Source organism: Anarhichas minor, unplaced genomic scaffold (assembly GCF_050575085.1).
Source record: "Anarhichas minor isolate MPS153535 unplaced genomic scaffold, ASM5057508v1 ptg000031l, whole genome shotgun sequence".
NCBI classification, from domain to species: domain Eukaryota; kingdom Metazoa; phylum Chordata; class Actinopteri; order Perciformes; family Anarhichadidae; genus Anarhichas; species Anarhichas minor.
This window is the reverse complement of record NW_027466477.1, coordinates 4,948,789-4,975,000: the sequence shown is the minus strand read 5'-3', so window position 1 is coordinate 4,975,000 and position 26,212 is coordinate 4,948,789. Positions and strand designations below refer to the sequence as shown.

Genomic DNA, 26,212 nt, shown 5'->3' with positions numbered 1-26,212 from the left:
ACTAAAGGGACGTAAACGTGAGGACGAGACCTCGTCTTCCACTAAAGGGACGTAAACGTGTGGACGAGACGAGCTTCTCGACTCCGTAAACTAGGTTTACTGGCAGGAATCAGCAGGGCAGTTCTAAGAAGATCCAATAAGTGTCGATGTGGAAAACGTTACCAGAAAGACAAACGTTATGACATCATTACAGTGTTCAACAGTCCGGCCGTGTCACGAGCGACGATAAAGTTTAAAGAATTAAAGTTTTTCATTCTCGGTCTCCAAGCGTCCCTTTGCATTTCATAAAGTTCTATTTATGACGTAGACGTGTGCTGCACGTTGCCACAATATATCACTGTGTGTTGATGTAATACATAGTGAAATATCACCAGACCTAATGGACAACCTCTGCTGTGTTTTTGGGAGGGGGGGGAGGCAGGATGAATGTTTGCGGGCTCCTGACAACAGAAGATGCTCTGATGATCCCGTGTTTCAGCTCTTTATCTTGTCTCTCATCACTATTAAACGTTTGAAACTCAGGTATCTGTTTAATGTCTACACTGTCATTCAGCCACGTCTACTTCAGTGTACGTCAGAAGCTGCTCCACCGCCGTCGATCAAACTAAGGATTTATCTAGAGTTTGAAACACTCATGACACCAGAAGGAAGTTAAACAGCAGTGAGCTCACACAGGTGACTTACGGTAATAGCCCTTTCTTTTTAAAGGCAGGTCACATGACGTGAGGCTTGGAGTTCTACTCAGATGATGAATGGCTTCATGTTAACTCTTTACTATCCAAGGCAAGAAGGAACCTAATGGAAGTGAGACTGTGTTCATGTGATAAATAACATGAATCAATGTGATTCTCCTCAAACTGCACTAAACCTGTCTGACGCATCACTTCAACATGACGAGCAAAGCAACTGTATCCCGTGATTGAGACAGAAATCAGCATAAAAAATGTTTGTAGAGCTCCGCCTCTAAAGAACTCAAGTGTTAAAGTTTCAGTGTCGAAGTCTTCGTCTCAGATTTGATGTTTTACAACCGTGATCGCAACAGATTATGTTTAATATTGAAATAACATTAAAATGTATTGTGAATAAGTTTCAAGGGAAACGTGAAACCAAACGTCAACATTCAGCTTTTTCTAATTTCCATCCATAAGTTTAATAAAGTAACAAACACTGATGAAGGTAGTTTAGTTTCATTTGAGTTTAGTTTTAGTTTCATTTAACTTAATTTGAGTTTTAGTTTAGTTTCATTTGACGACATTAACTGTGTTTCAAACTGTTTAAAATCTCGACCGTAACCTGAGTTGTACGTGAACTGTCGAGTTGTACGTGAACTGTCGAGTTGTTCGTGAACTGTCGAGTTGTACGTGAACTGTCGAGTTGTTCGTGAACTGTCGAGTTGTACGTGAACTGTCGAGTTGTTCGTGAACTGTCGAGTTGTTCGTGAACTGTCGAGTTGTTCGTGAACTGTCGAGTTGTACGTGAACTGTCGAGTTGTACGTGAACTGTCGAGTCGTACGTGAACTGTCGAGTTGTTCGTGAACTGTCGAGTTGTACGTGAACGTCACTTTTAGGAGACAGGGTTGAATATTGATGATTTAGAATTTAATTAACTGTATACAAAAATATGAAACCAAAATGTTTTACATCAAACTGACTTTTAAAAACCGTCAGTTTGAAATCTAAAGATTTGACACAAAGCAACAGAACTCTTTCAGTATTTTGTCACATGTCTTGTGTCAACGCAGTACTACTACTACTAACTTGTAGTACAGAGACAGTGTGTGTATCCACTAAAGTCTCTCTGGATCAACGTCACGTGATTCTGTGCGTGTTCTTCGTCTCTTCTCTACCAAACGTTTGCTCGACATTAAAGAAACGTGTTCAGTATCGTTTCTTTGCCTGTGCACATTAATAGTTATAAGAATATGAATCAACATGTAGAAACACACAGTACACATGTAGTACACAGAGTTTTTCTACACACATTTCTTTGCGTATACGTATACGCGTATACGCGGTTAAAGATACAAGTATGGTGAGGACTTACAAACAGATATGCAGATATCTTTGTTTCTAATTTTTCTTTTTACATAAAACAAACGAGACGGTAAAACTCTTCGATGGAATATTCTCTTTTTTTAAAGTAATTATTGCGATTTAAATAATATGGCTTTGTCTAAGGAAACAAAGGAACATGTTTCTATTCATGATTCATTTCATCTTATTAATCCTTAAAGGTACAAACTGGTGGAAGCCTCGTGCTCTGCTGTATGTGTTTAGGACGACGTGTTGTCGGGTCAGAAGTCAGCTGAGCTCCTCAGTGACGTCATCGTCTACTTTGAGGGGAAAAAGATCATTTTTAGTTTGTGCTCTTTGGGATTCATGCACACGTGTTCCTCCTGCAGACCAATACAACAAAAAACTAAAACTCGTCTACGTGACGAGAAACGTGAAGATGTCACCGGTATTTCTTTGGTCTCCATGGTGATGAGCGTCCATCGAGGGAAAACTGAAGCGTTAAGAAGTCGAGAGAAAAGTCTGACATTTGCATTCATGTGGAGAAGAAAATGAGAATAAATAGTTTAAGTTAAGAGACACTTAGTTAAACCCTCTTCTAACCAATCAGAGAGGGTGTGACAGGAAGTACCGCCTCCTCCAGCGGTCCATGCTTTGATTGTCTCTACAGGGACGCTGACTCATCATCAGTTACCTGATTCCTGGACAAAGAAACAGTGATTTACTTTTAAAAATGGGATTCAAAAGACTCTTTGTTTGCTCAAATGGATGAAATCTTGATCTAATAAAAAATATTTGAGAGAATATCCAAAGTCCTCGACACGTCTAAAGAGCTCGAGTAAATCTAGAATGAAACCTAAAGTTCCTGTGAAGCTCGAGGCCCTGAAGGTAACACGGAGGTCTGTTTTTAAATCGTTCTAAATGTGACAACGAGCCAAGTTTACATCAGAGACATGGTGTGGTAAAAGTGTCCCATGGTGTGTCTTCATGCAGATGAACAACCCAATGTCCCTCATTGACGTGACCTCTGGCAGGAGGACGATGTATGGAGGCACATGTCCCAGAACTCAAAACGCTGATTCATTTAAACTTCAATATAAAGACCAGAAGGTTCATAAAAAGTAGAAAACACACAACATGCTCCATCTGCAGGATTGCTGCTCGCCATTGGTCCCCTTTGCCTGGCAACAGGTGATGGCCAAACCAAGCAGAACGTCTGACCTCACTAGGTGTGAAAAAAGGAAAAAAGGACAGAAGACGTATTATTAAACTGTAAGAAATGTCCTAAGAGTCAAATAAAAAGAAGAGAGACGCAGTCGTCGAGTAGAAAAGAAGAACGTAAAGGTTTTGTAGAAAGGCAGTGAGAAGCCCCCCCCCCCCCCCCCCCCCAATCTACTCTCAAGCTCCGCCTCCTTACAAACACCCAAACCCGGATCCCCTTCGTCTCTGTCACGGTTTACTTCTTGAACATGTCCTGTAGAGGTCCGGGCAGAAACTTGAGGACGGTGTCCAGGATGCTCTCCTCGTCCTCGTCCTCGTCGTCTCCGCAGCCTCGAGGAATCGCCTTCTTAGGACGCGTCAGAGAGCCCTCACAGGCCTGCTCCATGGCCGCCTTCTCCTCCGCCTCCTTCTCCTCCTTCTTCTTCAGCCCGTACTGCAGGGACAGGAGGACAGAGGGACAATGAGGAGAGGTGACATGAGGGGGACAATGAGAGGGGACATGAAGGGGACAATGAGGAGAGGTGACATGAGGGGGACAATGAGAGGGGACATGAAGGGGACAATGAGGAGAGGTGACATGAGGGGGACAATGACAGGGGACATGAAGGGGACAATGAGGAGAAGTGACATGAGGGGGACAATTAGGAGAAGTGACATGAAGGGGACAATGAGAGGTGACATGAGGGGGACAATGAGGAGAAGTGACATGAGGGGGACAATGAGGAGAAGTGACATGAGGGGGACAATGAGGAGAGGTGACATGAGGGGACATGAAGGGGGCAATGAGGAGAAGTGACATGAGGGGGACAATGAGGAGAAGTGACATGAGGGGGACAATGAGGAGAGGTGACATGAAGGGGACAATGAGGAGAAGTGACATGAGGGGGACAATGAGGAGAGGTGACATGAGGGGGACAATGAGGAGAGGTGACATGAGGGGGACAATGAGAGGGGACAACGAGGAGAGGTGACATGAAGGGGACAATGAGGAGAAGTGACATGAGGGGGACAATGAGAGGGGACATTAAGGGGACAATGAGGAGAGGTGACATGAAGGGGACAATGAGGAGAGGTGACATGAGGGGGACAATGAGGAGAGGTGACATGAGGGGGACAATGAGAAGGGACATGAAGGGGACAATGAGGAGAAGTGACATGAGGGGGACAATGAGGAGAAGTGACATGAAGGGGACAATGAGGAGAGGTGACATGAAGGGGACAATGAGGAGAGGTGACATGAGGGGGACAATGAGGAGAGGTGACATGAGGGGGACAATGAGAAGGGACATGAAGGGGACAATGAGGAGAGGGGACATAAGGGGGACAAGAGGAGACGAAGAAGAGGAGACAGAGAGGGGAGGGGATAATGAGGGGGACAATGTGGAGAGGGGACATGAAGAGGAAACAAAGAAGAGACGAAGAGGAAACGAAGAAGAGATGAAGAGGAGATGAAGACGAGGAGACGAAGATGAGACAAAGACGAGCGACAAAGAGAAGACAAAGTGGAGACGTTAGTCAAACCTTGTCCCTGATGGTCTGCCGTACTTTCTCCCTCTCGGCCTCCATGCGGGCGTGCTTGCTCTTCCTCTCCTCCTCCTGCTGCCTCAGCGCCTCCTGCCGCTCCTCCTCCTTCTTGGATGCATCGGGGTCCTTCTCCTCCTCCCCCCCCAGCATCTTGCCCATGTCTTTGGTGGCTCCTGGACAGAGATCAATAACAACAACAATATAAATCAATAACTGATATTTAGATAAACACCTGATCAGTACGGTCCACCGGTAGACCTCGCGGTCCAACGGTGGACCTTGTCAACGGTAGACCCCGCGGTCCAACAGTGGACCTTCTTGTCCAACGGTGGACCTCGCGGTCCAACGGTAGAGCCTGTGTGTCAGCAGCTCTCAGGATTATGTGGCGATGGGGTTCCCTGAAGACCTTGAAGGCTTCTTGAGAAGAGGAGCCAGCCGGAGGACCTTCAGAGACCCACTGAGGTCCATCTGTCAACACTTCCTGTCCCTCCTCATCCAGGTCTCTCCTTCACCTGTGACACCTGAAGTATATGTCACAGATAAACATGATGGATTTCTATTTGGAGGGAAAGCTGCTGGATCACTTCCTGTCATGTGACAGGAAGAGGCCGCTGTTCCTCCATGGATGAAAGACGACGATGATGATGATGATGGTGGTGGATACTTCAAAATAAAAGTCAACACGCTTAGTGATGAAATAACGAAAATTCAGTCCAATTATATCGTATTTTAGTTTCAATATTTATTATACTATATATGTATTATACTGTATATTTAAATACTATATATGTATTATACTTGTGTTGTTTTGTTTTGTCCACTTTGTTGTTGTAATCCTATCTCCTATATAATCTTATCTCATCTTAATTACTCAATTAATTAATTCACAGAAAAGTAACGAGCAGAAATTTAAATTGTTATTAAGAAAAAAATTATAATAATTCTGGATGCTGCTTTTAAAATGAGAGAATTTTAATTATAAAGATTTTTTCTGATATTTTATAGAATAGATAATAATATTAATAATAATATTTACAACTAAAATAATCAAACAAATATTAATAAATTATAATAAATTATAGCAAGTTTGAAAAAGTTAAAATTTACTTTTTTTCCGTAGATTTCTTTCTTCACTGACTAACGGCCGACCTCCTACACGCTGTTATCGCTGACAGAAGCAGTTTTCTAGACGTGACAGCGACTCTTCCGTCTGATCGATAGTAAACTCAGGAACACCTGAATGTCTATGAGTTATGGATCCTCCAGCAGAGACAAACCCTCATCTACACTAAACATTAAGGACCCTCACATATTCATGGTGGTTGATGCTTTAATATAATAAAAACCTGACGTTCTGCCTCTTTAACTCGAAGAGGAGACAAAGAAGAGATGACGAGGAGACGAAGAGGAGACAAAGAAGAGACGACGAGGAGACGAAGAGGAGACAAAGTAGCCTCTTAACCCTCCTGTTATGTTCGTTTCTTAGGTACAGCCATTATGTTCCCGGGTCAATGTGACCCGGTGCATGTTTAATCATCCAAAAGTTGTCAGAAACCAAAAATTCCTAATAAATATAGTTTGTACCTCATCACCAACACCATTACTAACAATTCAATCAGTATTTATTGGAATGGAGTTATTCACCCCTCCATAAATCAGAGTTCAATTCGGATAACTCACTCGTTTTCATGAAAAATACATGTTCAAAATATTTTTTAGGTACATTGGAAAAACCTAGATATAAATTGCATTAGTCTACCATAACATGTATTTCTTTCAAATTTTTTTTTACATTTTGAAGCTTTCTTTTTTTTCATGGGGTGATGTAGATAAATAGAGATGAGACACCTCTGCTGTTCAGGGTCATATTGACCCACTCACTCAAAATCAAGCCAAATGAGTCATAAGGATTTGTATTGAAAGTAAACTTTACTTATGTTTATTTATAGTGTTAAGAAACAGACATTTACAAAAAATAACAAGATATGAACACAATGAACGAGGTGAGTGTGTGTGTATGCTGTCCTACAGTTAGCTGCTGTGTTGTGTGTATCTGCAGAGTGTAATGTTGGTAGGACTCCCAAGCAACCCTTTCGTATGTTTCTCCCCTCCCCTGCTAAGTGTGGGCGGGAAAATAAAAGGTTCCTGCCAAAATAGTATCTGTTTTTCTCGCACAGGTGCGGTAGTGAGAAAGAGAGTGTGTGCGTGTGAGATTGGGATGAAATATTGTGTGTGTGTGTGTGTGTGTGTGTGTGTGTGTGTGTGTGTGTGTGTGTGTGTGTGTGTGTGTGTGTGTGAAATGGGGTGAAACATGGTGGGAGGTAGAAATACTTTGTCTCACATTTTCAAAGAAAGAAATGGTCTAAACTTGACCCTTCTGACCCCTTATAGCCTCCACTTTCACTGCCGGGTCAAATTGACCCGAACATCATCTCTGTAATATAAACCTGCAGGGGGGGGTTGCAAATACATGATCATTTTTTTTTTTTTCACGTTGATTACACTAATTAAGGCAAGCAGAAGACAAAAAAGTACTTTCAAATATTTTTTCTAGATTTTCAAACTTTGAAACGGGTCAATTTGACCCCAACATAACAGGAGGGGCCTCTTAAATCCTAACAAGACACATGCAACATTAATGAAGTGAAACTGATGTGAACAAAGTGAATTTATACACTAAATATAACATTTAAGATGTTGTTTGAAGCATGTTTGCTTCATTAAATGATATTAATCTGGTATTCGGTCATGAAGGACGTGTTGATCCTAACACTAGAGTCCACTCTGCTCCCCGGTCGACCTCGTTGTCCTGATCAATGAAACTCTGATGAATCACATTTGTAATTAAGAAAAGCCAGTAAATAGAATCTGAGGCCTGCAGCTGAGATCTATAGTGTGTGTGTGTGTGTGTGTGTGTGTGTGTCTAAATTAGATCCAAGTTCTGAGTGCAGCTAAATCAGATAAACAGGAAGTGTGTGTGTTTGTTTGTTATTGTTGTGTTCCTGTTTTTTCTCTTTGGTCCAGTTTTATTTACAACATGTTTAACCTGACCGTCAACATCTACTAGTTTAAATTCTATCACAATATCGATATAAAACCATAAAATCAATGTGTTTGGTTAATTTCCACTAACGAGAAACACTGCAGGCTGGTGATTAGATTAGTGACCCCCCCCCCCCGGACCAGAGACCACAACAGAAACCTCATCAGGGTGTGTTTCTATCCATGGAGGACCAGATGGTCCAGATGTAATAAATACAGTCTCCTGGAGGAAAGGTCACAACACTAGACAGCAACTCTACGGGAGGTAAACTACAACACTTCAGTCTGGACACGAGGGGGAGGGGGGGGGGGGGGGGGGGGGGGGGGTACTGAGTAGTGTACATAGTGTACTGAGTAGTGTACATAGTGTGCAGTGTACTAACTAGTGTACATAGTGTACTGACTAGTGTGCAGTGTACTGACCAGTGTACATAGTGTGCAGTGTACTGACTAGTGTACATAGTGTACAGTGTACTGACTAGTGTACATAGTGTACTGACTAGTGTGCAGTGTACTGACCAGTGTACATAGTGTACAGTGTACTGACTAGTGGACATAGTGTGCAGTGTACTGACTAGTGTACATAGTGTACTGACTAGTGTGCAGTGTACTGACTAGTGTACATAGTGTGCAGTGTACTGACTAGTGTACATAGTGTACTGACTCATGTGCAGTGTACTGACTAGTGTACATAGTGTGCAGTGTACTGACTAGTGTACAGTGTACTGACTAGTGTACGTAGTGTACTGACTAGTATGCAGTGTACTGACTAGTGTACATAGTGTACAGTGTATTGACTAGTGTACATAGTGTGCAGTGTACTGACTAGTGTACATAGTCTACAGTGTACTGACTAGTGTACATAGTGTACTGACTAGTGTGCAGTGTACTGACTAGTGTACATAGTGTGCAGTGTACTGACTAGTGTACATAGTGTACTGACTAGTGTGCAGTGTACTGACTAGTGTACATAGTGTACAGTGTATTGACTAGTGTACATAGTGTACTGACTAGTATGCAGTGTACTGACTAGTGTACATAGTGTACAGTGTATTGACTAGTGTACATAGTGTGCAGTGTACTGACTAGTGTACATAGTGTACTGACTAGTGTGCAGTGTACTGACTAGTGTACATAGCGTGCAGTGTACTGACTAGTGTACATAGTGTACTGACTAGTGTGCAGTGTACTGACTAGTGTACATAGTGTGCAGTGTACTGACCAGTGTACATAGTGTACAGTGTACTGACTAGTGTACATCGTGTGCAGTGTACTGACTAGTGTACATAGTGTACAGTGTACTGACTAGTGTACATAGTGTACTGACTAGTGTGCAGTGTACTGACCAGTGTACATAGTGTACAGTGTACTGATTAGTGTACATAGTGTGCAGTGTACTGACTAGTGTACATAGCGTGTAGTGTACTGACTAGTGTACATAGTGTACTGACTTGTGTGCAGTGTACTGACTAGTGTACATAGTGTGCAGTGTATTGACTAGTGTACATAGTGTACTGACTCGTGTGCAGTGTACTGACTAGTGTACATAGTGTGCAGTGTATTGACTAGTGTACATAGTGTACAGTGCACTGACTAGTGTACATAGTGTACTGACTAGTGTGCAGTGTACTGACCAGTGTACATAGTGTACAGTGTACTGACTAGTGTACATAGTGTGCAGTGTACTGACTAGTGTACATAGTGTACCGACTAGTGTGCAGTGTTCTGACCAGTGTACATAGTGTACAGTGTACTGACTAGTGTACATAGTGTACTGACTAGTGTACATAGTGTGCAGTGTACTGACTAGTGTACATAGTGTACAGTGTACTGACTAGTGTACATAGCGTGTAGTGTACTGACTAGTGTACATAGTGTACTGACTAGTGTACAGTGTACTGACTAGTGTACATAGTGTGCAGTGTACTGACTAGTGTACATAGTGTACAGTGTATTGACTAGTGTACATAGTGTGCAGTGTACTGACTAGTGTACATAGTCTACAGTGTACTGACTAGTGTACATAGTGTACTGACTAGTGTGCAGTGTACTGACTAGTGTACATAGTGTGCAGTGTACTGACTAGTGTACATAGTGTACTGACTAGTGTGCAGTGTACTGACTAGTGTACATAGTGTACAGTGTATTGACTAGTGTACATAGTGTACTGACTAGTATGCAGTGTACTGACTAGTGTACATAGTGTACAGTGTATTGACTAGTGTACATAGTGTGCAGTGTACTGACTAGTGTACATAGTCTACAGTGTACTGACTAGTGTACATAGTGTACTGACTAGTGTGCAGTGTACTGACTAGTGTACATAGCGTGCAGTGTACTGACTAGTGTACATAGTGTACTGACTAGTGTGCAGTGTACTGACTAGTGTACATAGTGTGCAGTGTACTGACCAGTGTACATAGTGTACAGTGTACTGACTAGTGTACATCGTGTGCAGTGTACTGACTAGTGTACATAGTGTACAGTGTACTGACTAGTGTACATAGTGTACTGACTAGTGTGCAGTGTACTGACCAGTGTACATAGTGTACAGTGTACTGATTAGTGTACATAGTGTGCAGTGTACTGACTAGTGTACATAGCGTGTAGTGTACTGACTAGTGTACATAGTGTACTGACTTGTGTGCAGTGTACTGACTAGTGTACATAGTGTGCAGTGTATTGACTAGTGTACATAGTGTACTGACTCGTGTGCAGTGTACTGACTAGTGTACATAGTGTGCAGTGTATTGACTAGTGTACATAGTGTACAGTGTACTGACTAGTGTACATAGTGTACTGACTAGTGTGCAGTGTACTGACCAGTGTACATAGTGTACAGTGTACTGACTAGTGTACATAGTGTGCAGTGTACTGACTAGTGTACATAGTGTACCGACTAGTGTGCAGTGTTCTGACCAGTGTACATAGTGTACAGTGTACTGACTAGTGTACATAGTGTACTGACTAGTGTACATAGTGTGCAGTGTACTGACTAGTGTACATAGTGTACAGTGTACTGATTAGTGTACATAGCGTGTAGTGTACTGACTAGTGTACATAGTGTACTGACTCGTGTGCAGTGTACTGACTAGTGTACATAGTGTGCAGTGTACTGACTAGTGTACATAGTGTACTGACTAGTGTACAGTGTACTGACTAGTGTACATAGTGTGCAGTATACTGACTAGTGTACATAGTGTACTAACTAGTGTGCAGTGTACTGACTAGTGTACATAGTGTACTGACTAGTGTACAGTGTACTGACTAGTGTACATAGCTTGTAGTGTATGGTGTAGTTTTGCAATCTTCCTTCTCTTTGTTGATCTGAATAGATGGGATTCAAAATGGCGGTTGCTATTGATGGTTGTCACTGCAGAGTGAATGTTTTGTTTTTATCTTGATAGGTGAACAAAAGAGCAGCTCCCCCTAGTGGCTCAATATTTAACTCTTTAACTTTAAATAAAAGCTTTCTGAACATGCAAAATCTAGATTAAAAAAAGAGACCAATCTTAAACGGTTCAGAGGATGATAAGACCCGATCCAGAACCTGAAGGCGAACTAATCCAAATAGAGAAGGAATAGAACGGCCCAGAAGGAATTAGTCTGAATATAATGTACACGATATAATGTTATAATATGAATGTTTTGTTATTTCTCTCTACAAGACGACAAGTAAACAACTTTTAAAATGCTTGTTTTCTGAATGGAGTCTGGTTTCATCAATGCTATGCTAAGCTAACATTGTAGCAGCTCTATCAACACTCAACACATCGTCATCTAGCCGTAAATAAGTCTTTGAACCATCTCAAGAGAAATGAGTTCCTCATGATGACACGTTCAGGAGCGTCGGGACATCGGAGTACTCACCACCCAAAGCTTGCTTCATCACAAAGTCCATGCTGGCTGCTGATTGGTGCAGAAGTTCTTCTCAAAAACCTAAGAGGACTGAGCAGGTAGCCTCAGTCTCCCCTCTCTCCTGTCTTCAGCGAGTCTCTTCTGGACCTGAGAGAGACCACATGAGACCACATGAGACCAGAATAAACAAAGGGAACCTCAGCTTTACCCACATCAACAGAGATACTAAACACGAGGAGAGGTGATGTGATCCTCTTCACACTCTCGTCCCCCAAAGACACAGATCACATTCTGGAAACATCTGATCAATAAATGATGTCACAACAACACCACCAGAGGATCAGAGATCTTCTATTGCTAACAGGTCATTAATATGTTAATGAAATAATGAAACAATGAAACAATGAGGTTCATTTCTGTTTAAACTACATCCAACACACACACACACACACACACACACACACACACACACACACACTTTTCTATGTATGTTAGATTTGACTATAAACCAGTGGCGGGCCGTGTACTCTATACCTGGGCCTTCAGAGCTGTCCTACTACAGTTGAACCACCTCCTAATAACCTCATGATGAGCCACAGCTACGGTTATTTGTTTCTATGGTGTAACAATACACGTATTCATATTAAACCGTTCGGTGCGAGGCATACAAACCGAACAATACGTTTGAATAATACTAGTGCATTTGGAAAATGCAGAAGCTTAAATTGTGTGAAATATAATGTTTTCTGCGATCATGTAGGAGACAACGGGCTGTGACCTCTGTCGGAAATTTAGGTTTAGAAGTATGCTTTAATATTTATAATTACAAGTGTATTTTAGATTTATGATTAGAAGTGTCTTTTAGGAATTATAGTTAGAAGTGTTTCTTAGTAGAATGTGTAGCACCTTTAGAGGTGGATAGTAAAATGTTAGCAAGTACTTGGGACGTACCAATTATGCTTGTAAAACTTGTGAAGTTTTTGCCAAAAGTTGCAAATCCTTATCTTTATATAGTATGTTTACCATAGAAGTGTTAAGCCATAAAAGACAGTCATTGAATGTATTAAACTGTGAAGAATAAGTCAAGGGTCAGACAGGGATTTTCAGACAGGCAATTACAGGGGCACGCAGATGGAGCAACACCCGTGCCAGGGTCCTCCAGCGGACTGATGCGAGAAGGAGGAGTCTGCTGGATTTAGCCAATAGAAACTAAGACGGACATTTTGAGAACATTTACGAACTATATAAGAAAATTCAGAAAGAGGGTTCTGCCTCTTTCCTCACGTTTGATCGTGTGGGTATGTCTGCTTTTCCGCGCGGATCATATTTCTATGTCGATGCTGTAAATATATATCTATAGATACTGTAAATAGGGTACTTCACTTTGCAATTGTTTTAGCTTCTGTAGTATTAAATACTTTTGATTATAATTGAAACCGGCTGACTTTGTAGCAGAGGCCGGACCATGTGCGATTTCCCCACAGTTGAGAGAGGTTCCTGAATCTAACACCTCTGAACCCGGAACAATAACAAACCAAAATAAAGACAGCTGAGGCTAAGCTAAACTAGCGTAGCATGAAAACAGCAGCACACAAGCTACGAACTCTCCCCGCAGAGTTTAGCTGTTCCTACTGATTCAAACAGGACTAAAGCAATCACCACACAATCCACATTCCTCCAGAACATCATTCCTGCTTTGTTAAAGAAAACAAAACCCCAAACACATTCAAGTGTCCGGACAATAACTCCGCGCATGACGGGTTGCTTCTTAATTAATGGACAATGCATATAGTCCAAATCTCTATAATTAACACAATGACAAGAACAAACTCACAAGAACCAGTCACATATATTCATATGACAACAAAGCAACAAATCAATCCAGCAGAGCTGCAGCAACACGCATTCTGCTGCACACTGGAGGGCCATTCACATATTAGATGTAAAAACAAACGCAGTTGACTTAAAGACAAACTCCATCCTCCTTTCTTTGTTGACTAAGAGTTTAATCCGGTTAAATCCCAACTCACAAATCTGTTTCTCCTCCTTCAGCCATTGAGTGTTAAAAAAACAAAGCTAGGTAAAATAATAATAATCTACACCAAGCACAATGCAAAACATGTCATAATTTCTTCCATATCTTTCAATGTGAACTCTCACTACTCCGACTAAGCTCTGCTGGCTACTTTAAGTTTTGTTTCACGATAGTCACGTGCTCGCCCACTGACCAATCACAGCACACGCTGCACCTCACTGCAGAGCTGCACCTGAACACTGAGCTGCACGTAATGCTGACGTACTTGTAGACCAGCTAGCAGGCTCTGACACGTCAAAGAATACACCCAACATGTCAAACTAAAGATCTGATTGGTTGAACACTATGACAATCAACAATATCGTCCCCATTCACTTAAACTGCACATGGATTCACTTGTGAGTCTGCAGGCCTCTGCCTCTGTTCTTACCTAGAGACACAGAGGTGAGATCTGATTGGATAAAAGCTCTACTTAAAACAAGCTGCACTGGAAGCAGAGCAACTGAGGAAGACAGTAGCTGTGCAATGAGAACATAAGATAATGGGAAAAATATGTTTATAAATTATAATACATGTAGTGTATTTAAGAACAATTATTCAATTATAAAATAGATATAACTTTGTGATTCTGTTCAGGCCAGCAGAGAAGGCCTTGCAGGCCCTGAAGGCCCACCACTGATATAAACTATTTATGAGTTCTGGAGTGAAGCAGAGACCTCTAGCAGCCAATCAGCTGCTGTGTTGTGAAGCTACTTCCTGGTCTGGTCGATGGAGCTCTTCTTCTTCAGATGGAGGAGAACAGACTGACTTCAGAGAGTTGAAATCATTTTTAGGACGATGGCAAAAAAACTAATATTCTGGACCCTGTAGACCAGCTGCTATAATCAATCAACAATGTATCTGTAACTGTTCATATGCATCATTAATGATCAATAACTAGTATCAGCAGAAAAAAACAACAACAAAAACCGTAACCAGGAATGTCAAAGATGTATTTGCTCCGTCTATTCTAGTACATGTAGTATAAAGTACTTAAATACAGTCGTAGTAAACTAGTTATTTCATGAAGGAGAGATTTGTTATCTGGGACAGAACAGAATCTGTTGTCACTGAACATCACTAATGCATGGAAACCATCTCACATCCTCCTTATAGACCTCACCCCCTCCTCCCTCCTCCATCCTTATAGACGGAGCTGCATACCTCACCCCCTCCTCCCTCAGGCGGCAGAGGATGGAAGATGGAGAGGGGGGAGGAAACAGGCTACATATCACCAACGAGGCGTTTGTCCATTTGTCTTGTGGTTGGGTGGCTGAAGGAGGAGAAAGAGCAAGAGAGAAGGAAAGGAGGCGAGGGGAGGGGGGATGTAAAGAGAGAAACGAGGACAGAGGAGAGCGGAAAAAGGGGGAGGTAGGAAACAACGATAGAGAGAGAAGAGGAAAAAATATCTAGAGCTAAATGTAAAGAGATAGAAGCAGGGATTATATAGGAGAGGAAGAGAACAAATAGAAAGTGGTGGAGGAAACAAGAAGGAGTTGATGTGGAAGAATGTGAAGCAACAGAACAGAGAGAAGAGGTGAGGAGATGAGAGGAAGTGACAAGAGTGTGAGAGAAGCAGAGGAAGGAAGGGATGGACTGAGGACACAAAAGAGATAAGGAGACAAAGAGAGTGAAAGAAAGGAGAGAAGTAAAGGAAGTGAAATGGGTCATCAGGAAGAAGAAGTGAGCTTCCTTCTCTCTTCTTCTGTCAAAGACTCTCAAATCTACTTCAGGCTGAAACGATCAACATGAACTTTGAGTCTAATATGAAACAAGAAGCTTCATTTTTTTAGCCACCGGAGCACGACTTCACAAGTTTCAAACATTTGTGGAGTGAGAGGAGTTATTTTGTGCGTTCGGGGTCTGTAGTCCAGTTCATTTAGTTCAAAGACATGAAAACGCTTGTCTGTACAAAACTGAAGACTAACTGAAGACGGACTAAAGACTCACCCCTCGGACTAAAGACTCACTCCTCGGACCAAAGACTCACCCCTCGGACCAAAGACTCACCCCTCGGTCCAAAGACTCACTCCTCGGACCAAAGACTCACTCCTCGGTCCAAAGACTCACTCCTCGGACCAAAGACTCACTCCTCGGACCAAAGACTCACCCCTCGGACCAAAGACTCACTCCTCGGTCCAAAAACTCACTCCTCGGACCAAAGACTCACTCCTCGGTCCAAAGACTCACTCCTCGGACCAAAGACTCACTCCTCGGTCCAAAGACTCACTCCTCGGACCAAAGACTCACTCCTCGGTCCAAAGACTCACTCCTCAGACCAAAGACTCACCCCTCGGACTAAAGACTCACCCCTCGGTCCAAAGACTCACTCCTCGGTCCAAAGACTCACTCCTCGGTCCAAAGACTCACCCCTCGGTCCAAAGACTGACAAATGAGCATCACATTGCCCTCAAAAGCCTTTTAAGATGTTTATATATCTGTCAATATGTAAATTATTTCAATGTGGACTCCTAAATGAAAGATCAGTTTTTGTTGCACCAATCCACCTCCATCCACACCCACTTTTTGTGGGTATTTGCATTCTTTATACTTCTCGATAATGAGGATTACATAGGATTAGATTTTGTAGGATGTAGACGAATTACAGTGCATTCATCTCCGTTGGGACGGCTATGAACACTGCATGAGAACAGCCCGAACCTTCACATGTGATCATCAGGGATTCTGAGAAAACAACAGAGTCTAAAATCACACAACCAGCAGAAGAACTAAATCCAGAACAAGTAAAAGCACTGCAGTGAGAACAAACACAGAACTCTGTGGAAGTTAAACCACTTGAGGACACAAAACATCTACAACATCTTCTACCAGTTTCCACCAGTGAGAATCTTGTATTTTTAACATATTTAGAGTCTCAGTTTTCTGTTGAACATAATGTTTGTACGACGTACAGCTCGTTGGATAACCACGTCCATCGACTGGAGGAGAAGCAGGACGAGACACTGAATTAGTGATCACAGGCTGTCCAGCTTGTTCGTAGCGGACATTAAGTCCTCAGAGAAACTGGTGCTGCATAATGCAGAGCTGGGTGGTTTGTCTCTAGCCTGAGTGGGTCAGATGTGGGTTAGAGGGACTTTAGTCATGTCCAGGTTCTGCAGCAGCATCGAGGTCACAACACGTCAGACTGAGAAACCTCTGGTTGAAATGTTAAACTTAACATATCAAGTATCAGAATGATGATTTGAGGAACTACTTAACGTTGCTCGTGTATCCCGTCGCTGTGGGTAGCGTAGCGTAGCATTGCGGAGTGATACAGTGACTTAATGCATCAACAACATGGCTGCTGTCAGAGTTCTAATATAGAGTTACAGAGACACAATAATGTAACGGAAAAACGGCTATTTAGAATTTAAAATGATAAGTTATTATAGTTGCTGTGACGAGGCCTGTTATGATGAATACTTTTATTGGTCATGTTTATATTTGATACAATGAACAGATAAAAAATGATTGAAATGAAGTCAATATATATCGTACGATAAGTTGATAACGTAAATATTTGTGATTCATCCTGTGGGGACCATGAATGTCTGAAGCAAAGTGTTTATCCTTAAATGCACAGAAAAGATGATCAATAAATCACATTATTCCACAGCGGTCAGTAGTGTTAGTGTGGTGGAGACTGTTCAGACTAACAGTGAATATAAACGCTGTGTTTCTCCTCTCACAGAGAGCTCCGTCAGGGTGAAGAGGGCTGTGGTAAGAGGCCAGCGGCATGCTGGGAAGGTGGGCAGCGGTGCTGTGTGGGCGGGAGCTCTGCTACGCCTGCCAACCGCTCAGAGACTGAATGTAGCTGAGAGACGGAGAGAGAAATGAAAATACTGAGAACAGAACTACTCAGAGAGCAGAGAAACAAACACGGTTATGATGCTTCGCTGTGTATTCATGGTCTGTAGTTACTGATGATGATCATCTTCTCTGTATTATATCTGATGGATCGGCCCACTGTTCAATAAACACACATTCACGGTCCCCAGAAGATGAATCCTACTGACGTTTAAGTGAAATACATCTATAATATTTCACCATAACAACAGAAGGTACTGCGTCTCCTTCCCTGCGTCTCCTTCCCTGCATCTCCTCCTCATCGTCTCCTTCCCTGCGTCTCCTCCAAATTGTCTCCTTCCCTGCGTCTCCTCCTCATCGTCTCCTTCCCTGCGTCTCTTTCCCTGCGTCTCCTCCAAATCGTCTCCTTCCCTGCGTCTCCTCCTCATCGTCTCCTTCCCTGCGTCTCCTCCAAATTGTCTCCTTCCCTGCATCTCCTCCTCATCGTCTCCTTCCCTGCGTTTCCTTCCCTGCGTCTCCTCCACATGGTCTCCTTCCCTGCGTCTCCTCTTCAGGACTATCGTGCTGATCCACGGCAACAGGTGCCAAATGGTTGTTACTGCGGCAACAGTGGCACTCTTTACCTGCTATACTATAAAGAAGCCGGCGATACGCAGGATGACTTCACTGCTGCAGTACTACTAATACTACTAATGCTAATACTAATACTACTACCACTACTACTACTACTACTAATACTACTACTACTACCACTACTAATACTACTACTAATACTACTACTACTACTAATACTACTAATATTACCAATACTTCATGTACTGCTGGAGCTGAACTTGTACTCTGTTTATATTGTATAAATATTTATCAGGTGTTTAGCTCACAACAGTCATATTTAAAGACAGTTGAGCACATACTGTCATATTTTCATCAGATGTAAACGTTCTTGTGTGTTAATGAATCATTCAGACCTGAGATCTACAGAAAGGTGAGCAGGTTAGTAAGCCCGTCTGTCATTGGCTGAAACAGATCTTAATGAACAACAGGGTGAATAGATGGAAATATTATGAATTCAAAACACTGAACTCATAACTTCCATTAAACACTACTGCACTATTATAACTAATATGTATTTAAAAGCTGTGACAGTTAAAGAGAGTCATTAGTACTGTTGTGTTTAAATGTAGCAGGAAGTGACGAGGTCAGAGTCATCCATCCCATAATACTGACCTTCAGCTAGCAAAAAAGTCGATTAAACGTCTGAGTGGTCATTAAAAAGCAATAAATGTCAAAGTGTTTTATAATGAGACTTCTAATGGGACACAGAAGAGAACAGGTGAGAGAGACATAACAATGAACCATCAGGTCTGATCAGAGGAATGACATCAGCTCCCAGAGAACAGCCAATCAGGAGAGAGGGCGTGGCTGAGAGGGCGGGGTTTATCATTTAATGACTCAGGTTGTTCTTATCCAGTGTTCTCATAGATATCCTAGATAATAAATTCACATGAAATCATAAAGCAGGAAGTATTAACACCGCAAAAAGAAACAGGACAGCGGGGGAATAGTTGTCTCAACCTAACTAAGTAGTTTTGTTGTCTCAACCTAACCAAGTAGTTTAGTTGTCTAAACCTAACTAAGTAGTTTAGTTGTCTCAACCTAACCAAGTAGTTTAGTTGTCTAAACCTAACTAAGTAGTTTAGTTGTCTCAACCTAACTGAGTAGTGTTGTTGTCTAAAACTAACTAAGTAGTTTAGTTGTCTAAACCTAACTAAGTAGTTTAGTTGCCTAAAACGAACCAAGTAGTTTAGTTGTCTCAACATAACTAAGTAGTTTTGTTGTCTAAACCTAACTGAGTAGTTTAGTTGTCTCAAACTAACTAAGTAGTTGTGTTGTCTAAACCTAACTAAGTAGTTGTGTTGTCTCAACCTAACTAAGTAGTTTAGTTGTCTCAAACTAACTAAGTAGTTTAGTTGTCTCAAACTAACTAAGTAGTTTTGTTGGGTCCTGTGAATTTTGAAAAGACTGTATTTCATGCAACGAGCAGAAAGACACGTGTTGCTGGACTTTTGTGGGATAAAACGCACGAAAACTTTCCATAAGATATCGTGCAAACTGTTGTATGAGGAGACATTAAGAAGGTCGAGTGGCGCCTTGTGATTGTAAACAGAGAAATAACATCCAAAAACTAGATGCAAAAGGTCTCCTCGTCTACTTTCTATTAGCATCTCAGGTTTCCTCTCAACGTTCTCTGTACAGACAGTGAACATGTTTAGAGTCAGAGATGCTATACAGAGAAAAGATGCAGACTGATGATGGAACTCATTGTTCTCAGTGAGCCTGAAGTCCAAACATTAGTAACGCAAAGAGCAGGTTTATATGACAGCGATGCTACCAGCAGCAGGACGTCTCAGTTACACCGCTAACGTAACTCCTGCTCTACGACTCTAAAGGCTGACCCTCTGTGAGCAACAAGTTAGAGTCTCTCAGCTTCACAAACAGGAAGTGTTTGTGTGTGCACAGAAACACCAACAGACACAAAGACTATCACTGAAAATATCGCCAAAAATAAAGCGTTTACTTTAACCAGATTGTGTAAAAACGTTAAGTTGTGAGCTCCTCAGTGAAACTATGAAGTCATGATTGATTCATCTGACACCAACAGTCATGTGACAACAAAACAGAGAAACTTTGACTGAACTCCAGGCTTAAGCTGAGCATTTACCACCACATGTGTAGTGATGTAATCATTGTGGGCGTGGCCTCATTCACGACAACATCGTCAGACGAGTGGACAGTTTTTAGAAATGACGCAGCAGAATAAGATATATCGTCTTTTCTTTAAATTCCATTCTTCCTTTTTAAAACCTGGTGCCTACGTTACCCACAATGCAACTCAACCTACGACATCTACGTTTTGTAGATGTCACACGTCGGACACGTGAGTCCAACTGTCAACAGGAAGAAGAAATGTTCATCATCATTTTAAAGAGATTTTCATTTAAATGTAGTTCAGTCTCTCTGTGATTGGCTGATTGTATCTCACACACACACACATGCATACACACACGCATGCATACATACATACACACACACACACACACACATACATACATACACACACACACACACATGCATACACACACACACACACACATGCATACATACATACACACATACACATGCATACATACATACATACACACACACACACACACATGCATACACACACACACACACATGCATACACACACACACACACACACACATACATACATACATACACACATACACACACACAAACACAGCTCGAGGTTCTCTCAGAAATAATCAATGAGCTGGCAGCTATAAATAATTCAGACTCCACCGTCCATCACCTCCACAAGCTGCTGCTCCACAGACCTCCTCATTTAGGAGCAGGAACTGAATTACCAGCCTCCTACTCTTCCTTCACCTCTTCCTCCTTATCCTCCTCTTCCTCCTTCTCTCTGTCTCATCATTCGCACATATATAGGCGAGACATGGAGGTGAGAGAGGAGATCTACCTTCACCTGAATGACAACACCGTAGAGAGGAGAAGGAAAGGAAAGCAGAGGAGGAGGAAAGAAGCAGAGGAGAGGGAAAGAGAGGAAAGAGGACAGGGGAGGAGGAGAGGAAAGTAGAGGAGGGAGAAAAGAGAAGAGGAGAGAGGAGATCTGATCCCCAGCACGCGGTCCGTTTCCGCATGTTTCATGAACGCATCCATCAGGTGGAGCCTGAGACCTGCAGCCTGATGACCGTCTGTAGACGCGCGTGTATATCTACACGCACACACACACACGCGCGCGCGCACGCACTCGTGCACCAGCCTCCACACCTCAACCCGCTGCGCAGCGTCTCTCTCTTCTTCACATCTTCTCAAACACAAAGACTCGAACATCAGAATCACGACGCGGTTCCTCTCATGAGACGTTTTACTGACCTGAAGCTTCCGACGAAAGAACCGACCAGAGTGCTGCCGAACCTCCGAGTGATGCACCTCCTACATCCTCTCTCCTAGATCCTCCTCTCCCTCCCTCTCTCTCTATCTCCCTCCCTGTCTCTCTGTCTCCCTCTATCTCTCTCCCTCTCTCTGTGTCCCTCCCTCCCTGTCTCCCTCTCTCTGTCTCCCTCTCTCTGTCCCCCTCCCTCCCTCCCTGTCTGTCTGTCTCTCTCTCCCTCTATCTCTCTGTCTGTCTCTCTCTCTCTGTCTGTTTATCTGTCTCTCTGTCTCTGTCTCTCTCTCTCTCTGAGTGGAAGGAGTACGGAGCTGAAGGAGCGTGGTTTTGAGAGCGATACTAGCGATTTTTCGACATTTTTCTTCACAGGGCAATGTTGGGTATGATAGTGTAGTGTAGTGTGCAGGGTTCACGGGGTTTGTGTGCACAGTTAGGGGGTTTTAGGGTCTTTGTTTGTGGGGGTTTGCAGCTGATCAGCGCGAGCTGTCGGCTGCTAAACGCCACCATGAGCCTGACGGATTTGACCAGGAAGCACGGGGTGAAGATCCCGCCGCTGTTCGGGTGTTCAGTGGAGGAATCAGCCTGGCAGTGGGGGAGCTTGTCGGCCACAGCTGCGTGAAGTCCGCAGCGCGGATGAACAACGCTGTGGTCATATTTTTAGATAGTTTATATCAGTGGTGGGCCGTCAGGGCCTGCAAGGCCTTCTCTGCTGGCCTAAACAGAATCACAAAGTTATATCTATTTTATAATTTAATAATTGTTCTTAAATACACTACATGTATTATAATTTATAATAATATTTTCCCCATCATCTTATGTTCTCATTGCACAGCTCCTCTCTTCCTCAGTTGCTCTGCTTCCAGTGCAGCTTGTTTTAAGTAGAGCTTTTATCCAATCAGATCTCACCTCTGTGTCTCTAGGTAAGAACAGAGGCCCGAGGCCTGCAGACTCACAAGTGAATCCATGTGCAGTTTAAGTGAATGGGGACGATATTGTTGATTGTCATAGTGTTCAACCAATCAGATCTTTAGTTTGACATGTTGGGCGCATTCTTTGACGTGTCAGAGCCTGCGCGCCGGCCTATAATGACGTCAGCATTACATGCCGCCAGTGTCCATGTGTAGCTTTGCCGCGAGGTACAGAGTGTGCTGTGATTGGTCAGTGGGCGAGCAGGTGACTATCGTGAAACGAAATTTAACAGCCAGCAGAGGCTGATGGGTAGTGAATCACATCACGTGATGCAGCTCAGCCAATCAAAATGCATTCTGACTGAGTGAGATGCACCATGAGAGAGGAACCTGAGCCGAGGAAAGACATTGCAGAGCAGTACGTTCAACTCTCAAGTTGTGAAAGTAAAATCCTGTGATAATCTCTTTGGGTGACAGCTTGTCATTAAGGAATGACTGTGGATCCCACAGCCAGACCAGCTGAGAACATTATATTTTCCTGAATTTAGGCTTTTGCATTTTCTAAATGCTCTAGCATTATTCAAACGACTCGCGAACGGTTTAATAAGAAGATGTACATAGTTAAAGCATTAAAAATGAATAATAGCTGTGGCGCCATAATGTGGTTATAAGGTGGTATTTCAGCTGCAGCACAGCATTGAAGGCCCAGGTATAAAATGCACGGCTCGCCACTGGGTTAGAAGCTGCGGAAGTGGTGTTGGAGAACGGGATCGAGGTGGGTGAACACTTCCTGCCCGTTTACCCTCTCAGCTCACCGGCAATAAAAGTTACTGTGTCTAACGTTCCTCCTTAGCAACGATGCCATAATCAGAGAGCTGTCCAAACATGGGAAAGTAGTGTCTCCGGTTAGGAAAGTGTCTTCTGGTTTTAAATCTCCGCTGTTAAAGCAAGTGGTGTCTCACAGGAGACATGTCCTCATGATCCCCAACAACAGGAGCAGGGAGGTAAACCTCGTGTTTAAAATCACTGTAGAGGACTTTGATTATGTAGTTCTTGCAAAGACTGATGATTTTAAATGTTACAGCTGTGGGAAAGAAGGACATCAGAGCAGAGCTTGTCCTGGGGAAACAGTTCTCATGAAGACCAGAACCAGAAAGGTACTGAGGAAGGCAGAGGGGACAAGCAGGACGGACAGGAGGGAACAAGTGGAGCACAGGAGGCGAGGGTGGAGGAGACAAGTGGAGCACAGGAGGCGAGGGTGGAGGAGACGGGTGGGGCCCAGGAGGTGAGGGAAGAGGGGACAAGTGGGTCCCAGGAAGTGAGGGAAGAGGAGACAAGTGATGTCCAGAAGGTGAGGGAGAGAACTGGAGGACAGGTGGAGTCAGGTAGGGAGGTAGACATGGAGGAAGACGAGGAGCAACTCAAAGCCCCTCAGCTGAAGAGGAAACAGAGAGGAAATAGTGGAAGCTCACAGGCCAAAAAAGTGGCAACGACAAGAAGTATAGGAACAGCTGAGTGTGAGCCCAGTCTGGAGAAGGACTCTGAGTCCAGTCAGGAGGAGGACGCTGCTGCTGACAGTGAGCTCTCTGAGTGCAGGGCTGGCAGCTGTAAGAGCTCTGAAGGCTACAGTGTGGAGGAGATACAGGATTATCTGATGAAGAGTAAAAATGTAAGAGGAGCTAAAGTGGAGGACTACATCTCTGACAAAGAGAAGCTCTTAAACTCTGTCAGAGCACACATGAGGAGTAAGGACAGAGGAGGTCTCACAGAACAAGAAGGCTTCAGACTGAAAAGAATAGTTCAGATATTAAAGAAAGAGCTGAACAAAGATGGAGCTAATGGAGAATAAGAGACCGGAGCCCACGTGCTCACACTGGCTGCTTCAAGAACCGCTGGTGAACGGAGCCAAGATGGACATCCAGGATGGCACGACTCCAGGTCTGAGCAGCATGCTGTGCTCCTCTGGGACCACCACCCTGAGGACACTGGTGGAGGTAGATGTTCCTGGACTGAGAGACGCACCTGCAGTGGATTCTCTACTCGGGCTGAATTCCATCTGGCAGAGCAGGAGGATCCTGAGCAGGTTGGCGGAGAGACTGACGGAGGACGAGGTCGAGATGCTGAAGGAGGACGACGGAGGAGAGGAAGCTCCTGATTCTACAGATCTATTTCCAGATCAAGGATTTATTCCAGAGCTGAATGGGGTCTCAGGACCATCATTACATTACATTACATTACAGTCATTTAGCAGACGCTTTTATCGAAAGCGACTTACAATAAGTGTATTCAACATCGGTTTTCGAGAGAACACCTAGTCACCAGAAGTAATAAGTGCATGTCCCTACCTCATCATTCAGTGAAACAGAGTCTAAAGAGTCTGAACATGAACAATAACATGAACAACATGGACTAATATTCAGTGCTCCTTGAAAATATGATGAAAATAATCTGTTTTGATTGTTTTTTGTTTTGTTTTGTTGATTTGGGTCGAATTTATTGCCTTGGCAATGTTTTTTTTCATGTTTTAAGAAAATAAAGATTTCTAAAAAATCTCTCTCTCTCTCGTTCTGCTCTACATGCATCTGTTGCTGTGTTTCTGTGTAAAGTGTATCTGCAGAACTGTGCGTGTAGAGACTCTGTTGGGTGTTTGTCCAGCGGGTAGAACTGATGACTGAGTGGACTCATACTTCACTACCATACAGCGCAGTGGGCTGGATCACACTGTTAAAGGTTTTAAGACAGATTTGAATTGGGATTATAAAATTATGAAATGTTCTCTTAATTGCATTTCGAGCTCTTGCCGAGCTTTTCTTTTGGTGCATTCACTGTCAAGTTGAAACTCCCTGATGGTTATACCAAGGTATGTAACTGACACTATGTTCAATCATGTTAGTATTTATGATAAACTGGTCTTTGTTCTCCTCACATGTGGGGTGTTTCTGTAAAATCCTGACATTATTTTCCTTCATGTTTGCTGCCAGGGCCCAGCTGTGACTGAACTGAACTACTCTGTCATCCTGGTTCAGTAGGAGACAGTAGAACCAGGTCACACACTTCACCTCTCTCTCTAGGAGGGAGAGCCCAGGAGCAGCACATTGATCCAACACTTCATTGATAGACACATTGAATAAAGTCAACCCTGACCAACACCTCTGTTCTGGGTGAAGAATTCAGTTTGTTTATCTCCAATTTTAACAGCACATCTATTTTCCACATACATTGATTTCAGCGATTGGACAATCGGAGACATGAATCTCAATCAAACATCAGACTCCATGTGTTCCGGGACATTGAGCTGTATTCATGTTAAGCTAGGCTAACCACATTCTGAACACAGACATGGAAGTAGTGTCCATCTTATCTATAAAAAACAATAGTTAATAATAAATAACACATTTTTATTTTAATAATAATTGTATTATTATAATAAATCACGAGGTGTGTTTTATCTCACATATGTAATAACTTAATAAGATGTTCAGAGTGTCGATGAGAGACGAGCTGCAGAGACGAGAAGAGCTCTTTATTAATAATAATATAAATATTACTGCTGGTGGAGGTGCGTTCAGGTGTCATTGGCTGATGGAGCAGCTGCTGCATGTTTGATGAAACACTAATGTACTCATTGTTAAAGTGTCATCAGCAGCCTCGTCTATCTCTGAACAAACACACCGAGACACTGAACAAACACACAGACAGCTGCTGCTGCTCGCTGCCACGGCACGGAAATAACACACCAAGGACACACCAACGATACACAAATAACACACCAACGATAGACAGATAACACA

The 26,212-nt window shown here is 42.9% G+C and overlaps 1 protein-coding gene and 1 long non-coding RNA gene across 2 annotated transcripts in view; one reads left to right on the top strand and one right to left on the bottom strand.

The window, feature by feature from the left end:
• Positions 1-262, top strand: part of LOC142964761 (uncharacterized) — a 1,130-nt gene extending 868 nt beyond the window's left edge. Inside the window, exon 2 of the long non-coding RNA XR_012957559.1 lies at positions 1-262. This exon is cut by the window's left edge and continues 66 nt beyond it. This is a non-coding gene — a long non-coding RNA (uncharacterized LOC142964761).
• Positions 263-3,469: 3,207 nt separating this feature from the next.
• On the bottom strand, positions 3,470-11,701 carry LOC142964804 (complexin-2). The gene is made up of 3 exons (XM_076105329.1): positions 11,671-11,701; positions 4,756-4,931; positions 3,470-3,667 (listed from the first exon to the last, which is right to left on the bottom strand). Exons 1-3 carry the CDS (start codon positions 11,699-11,701, stop codon positions 3,470-3,472), a joined length of 405 nt encoding a protein of 134 aa, XP_075961444.1.
• Between the last annotated feature and the right edge of the window lie 14,511 nt (positions 11,702-26,212).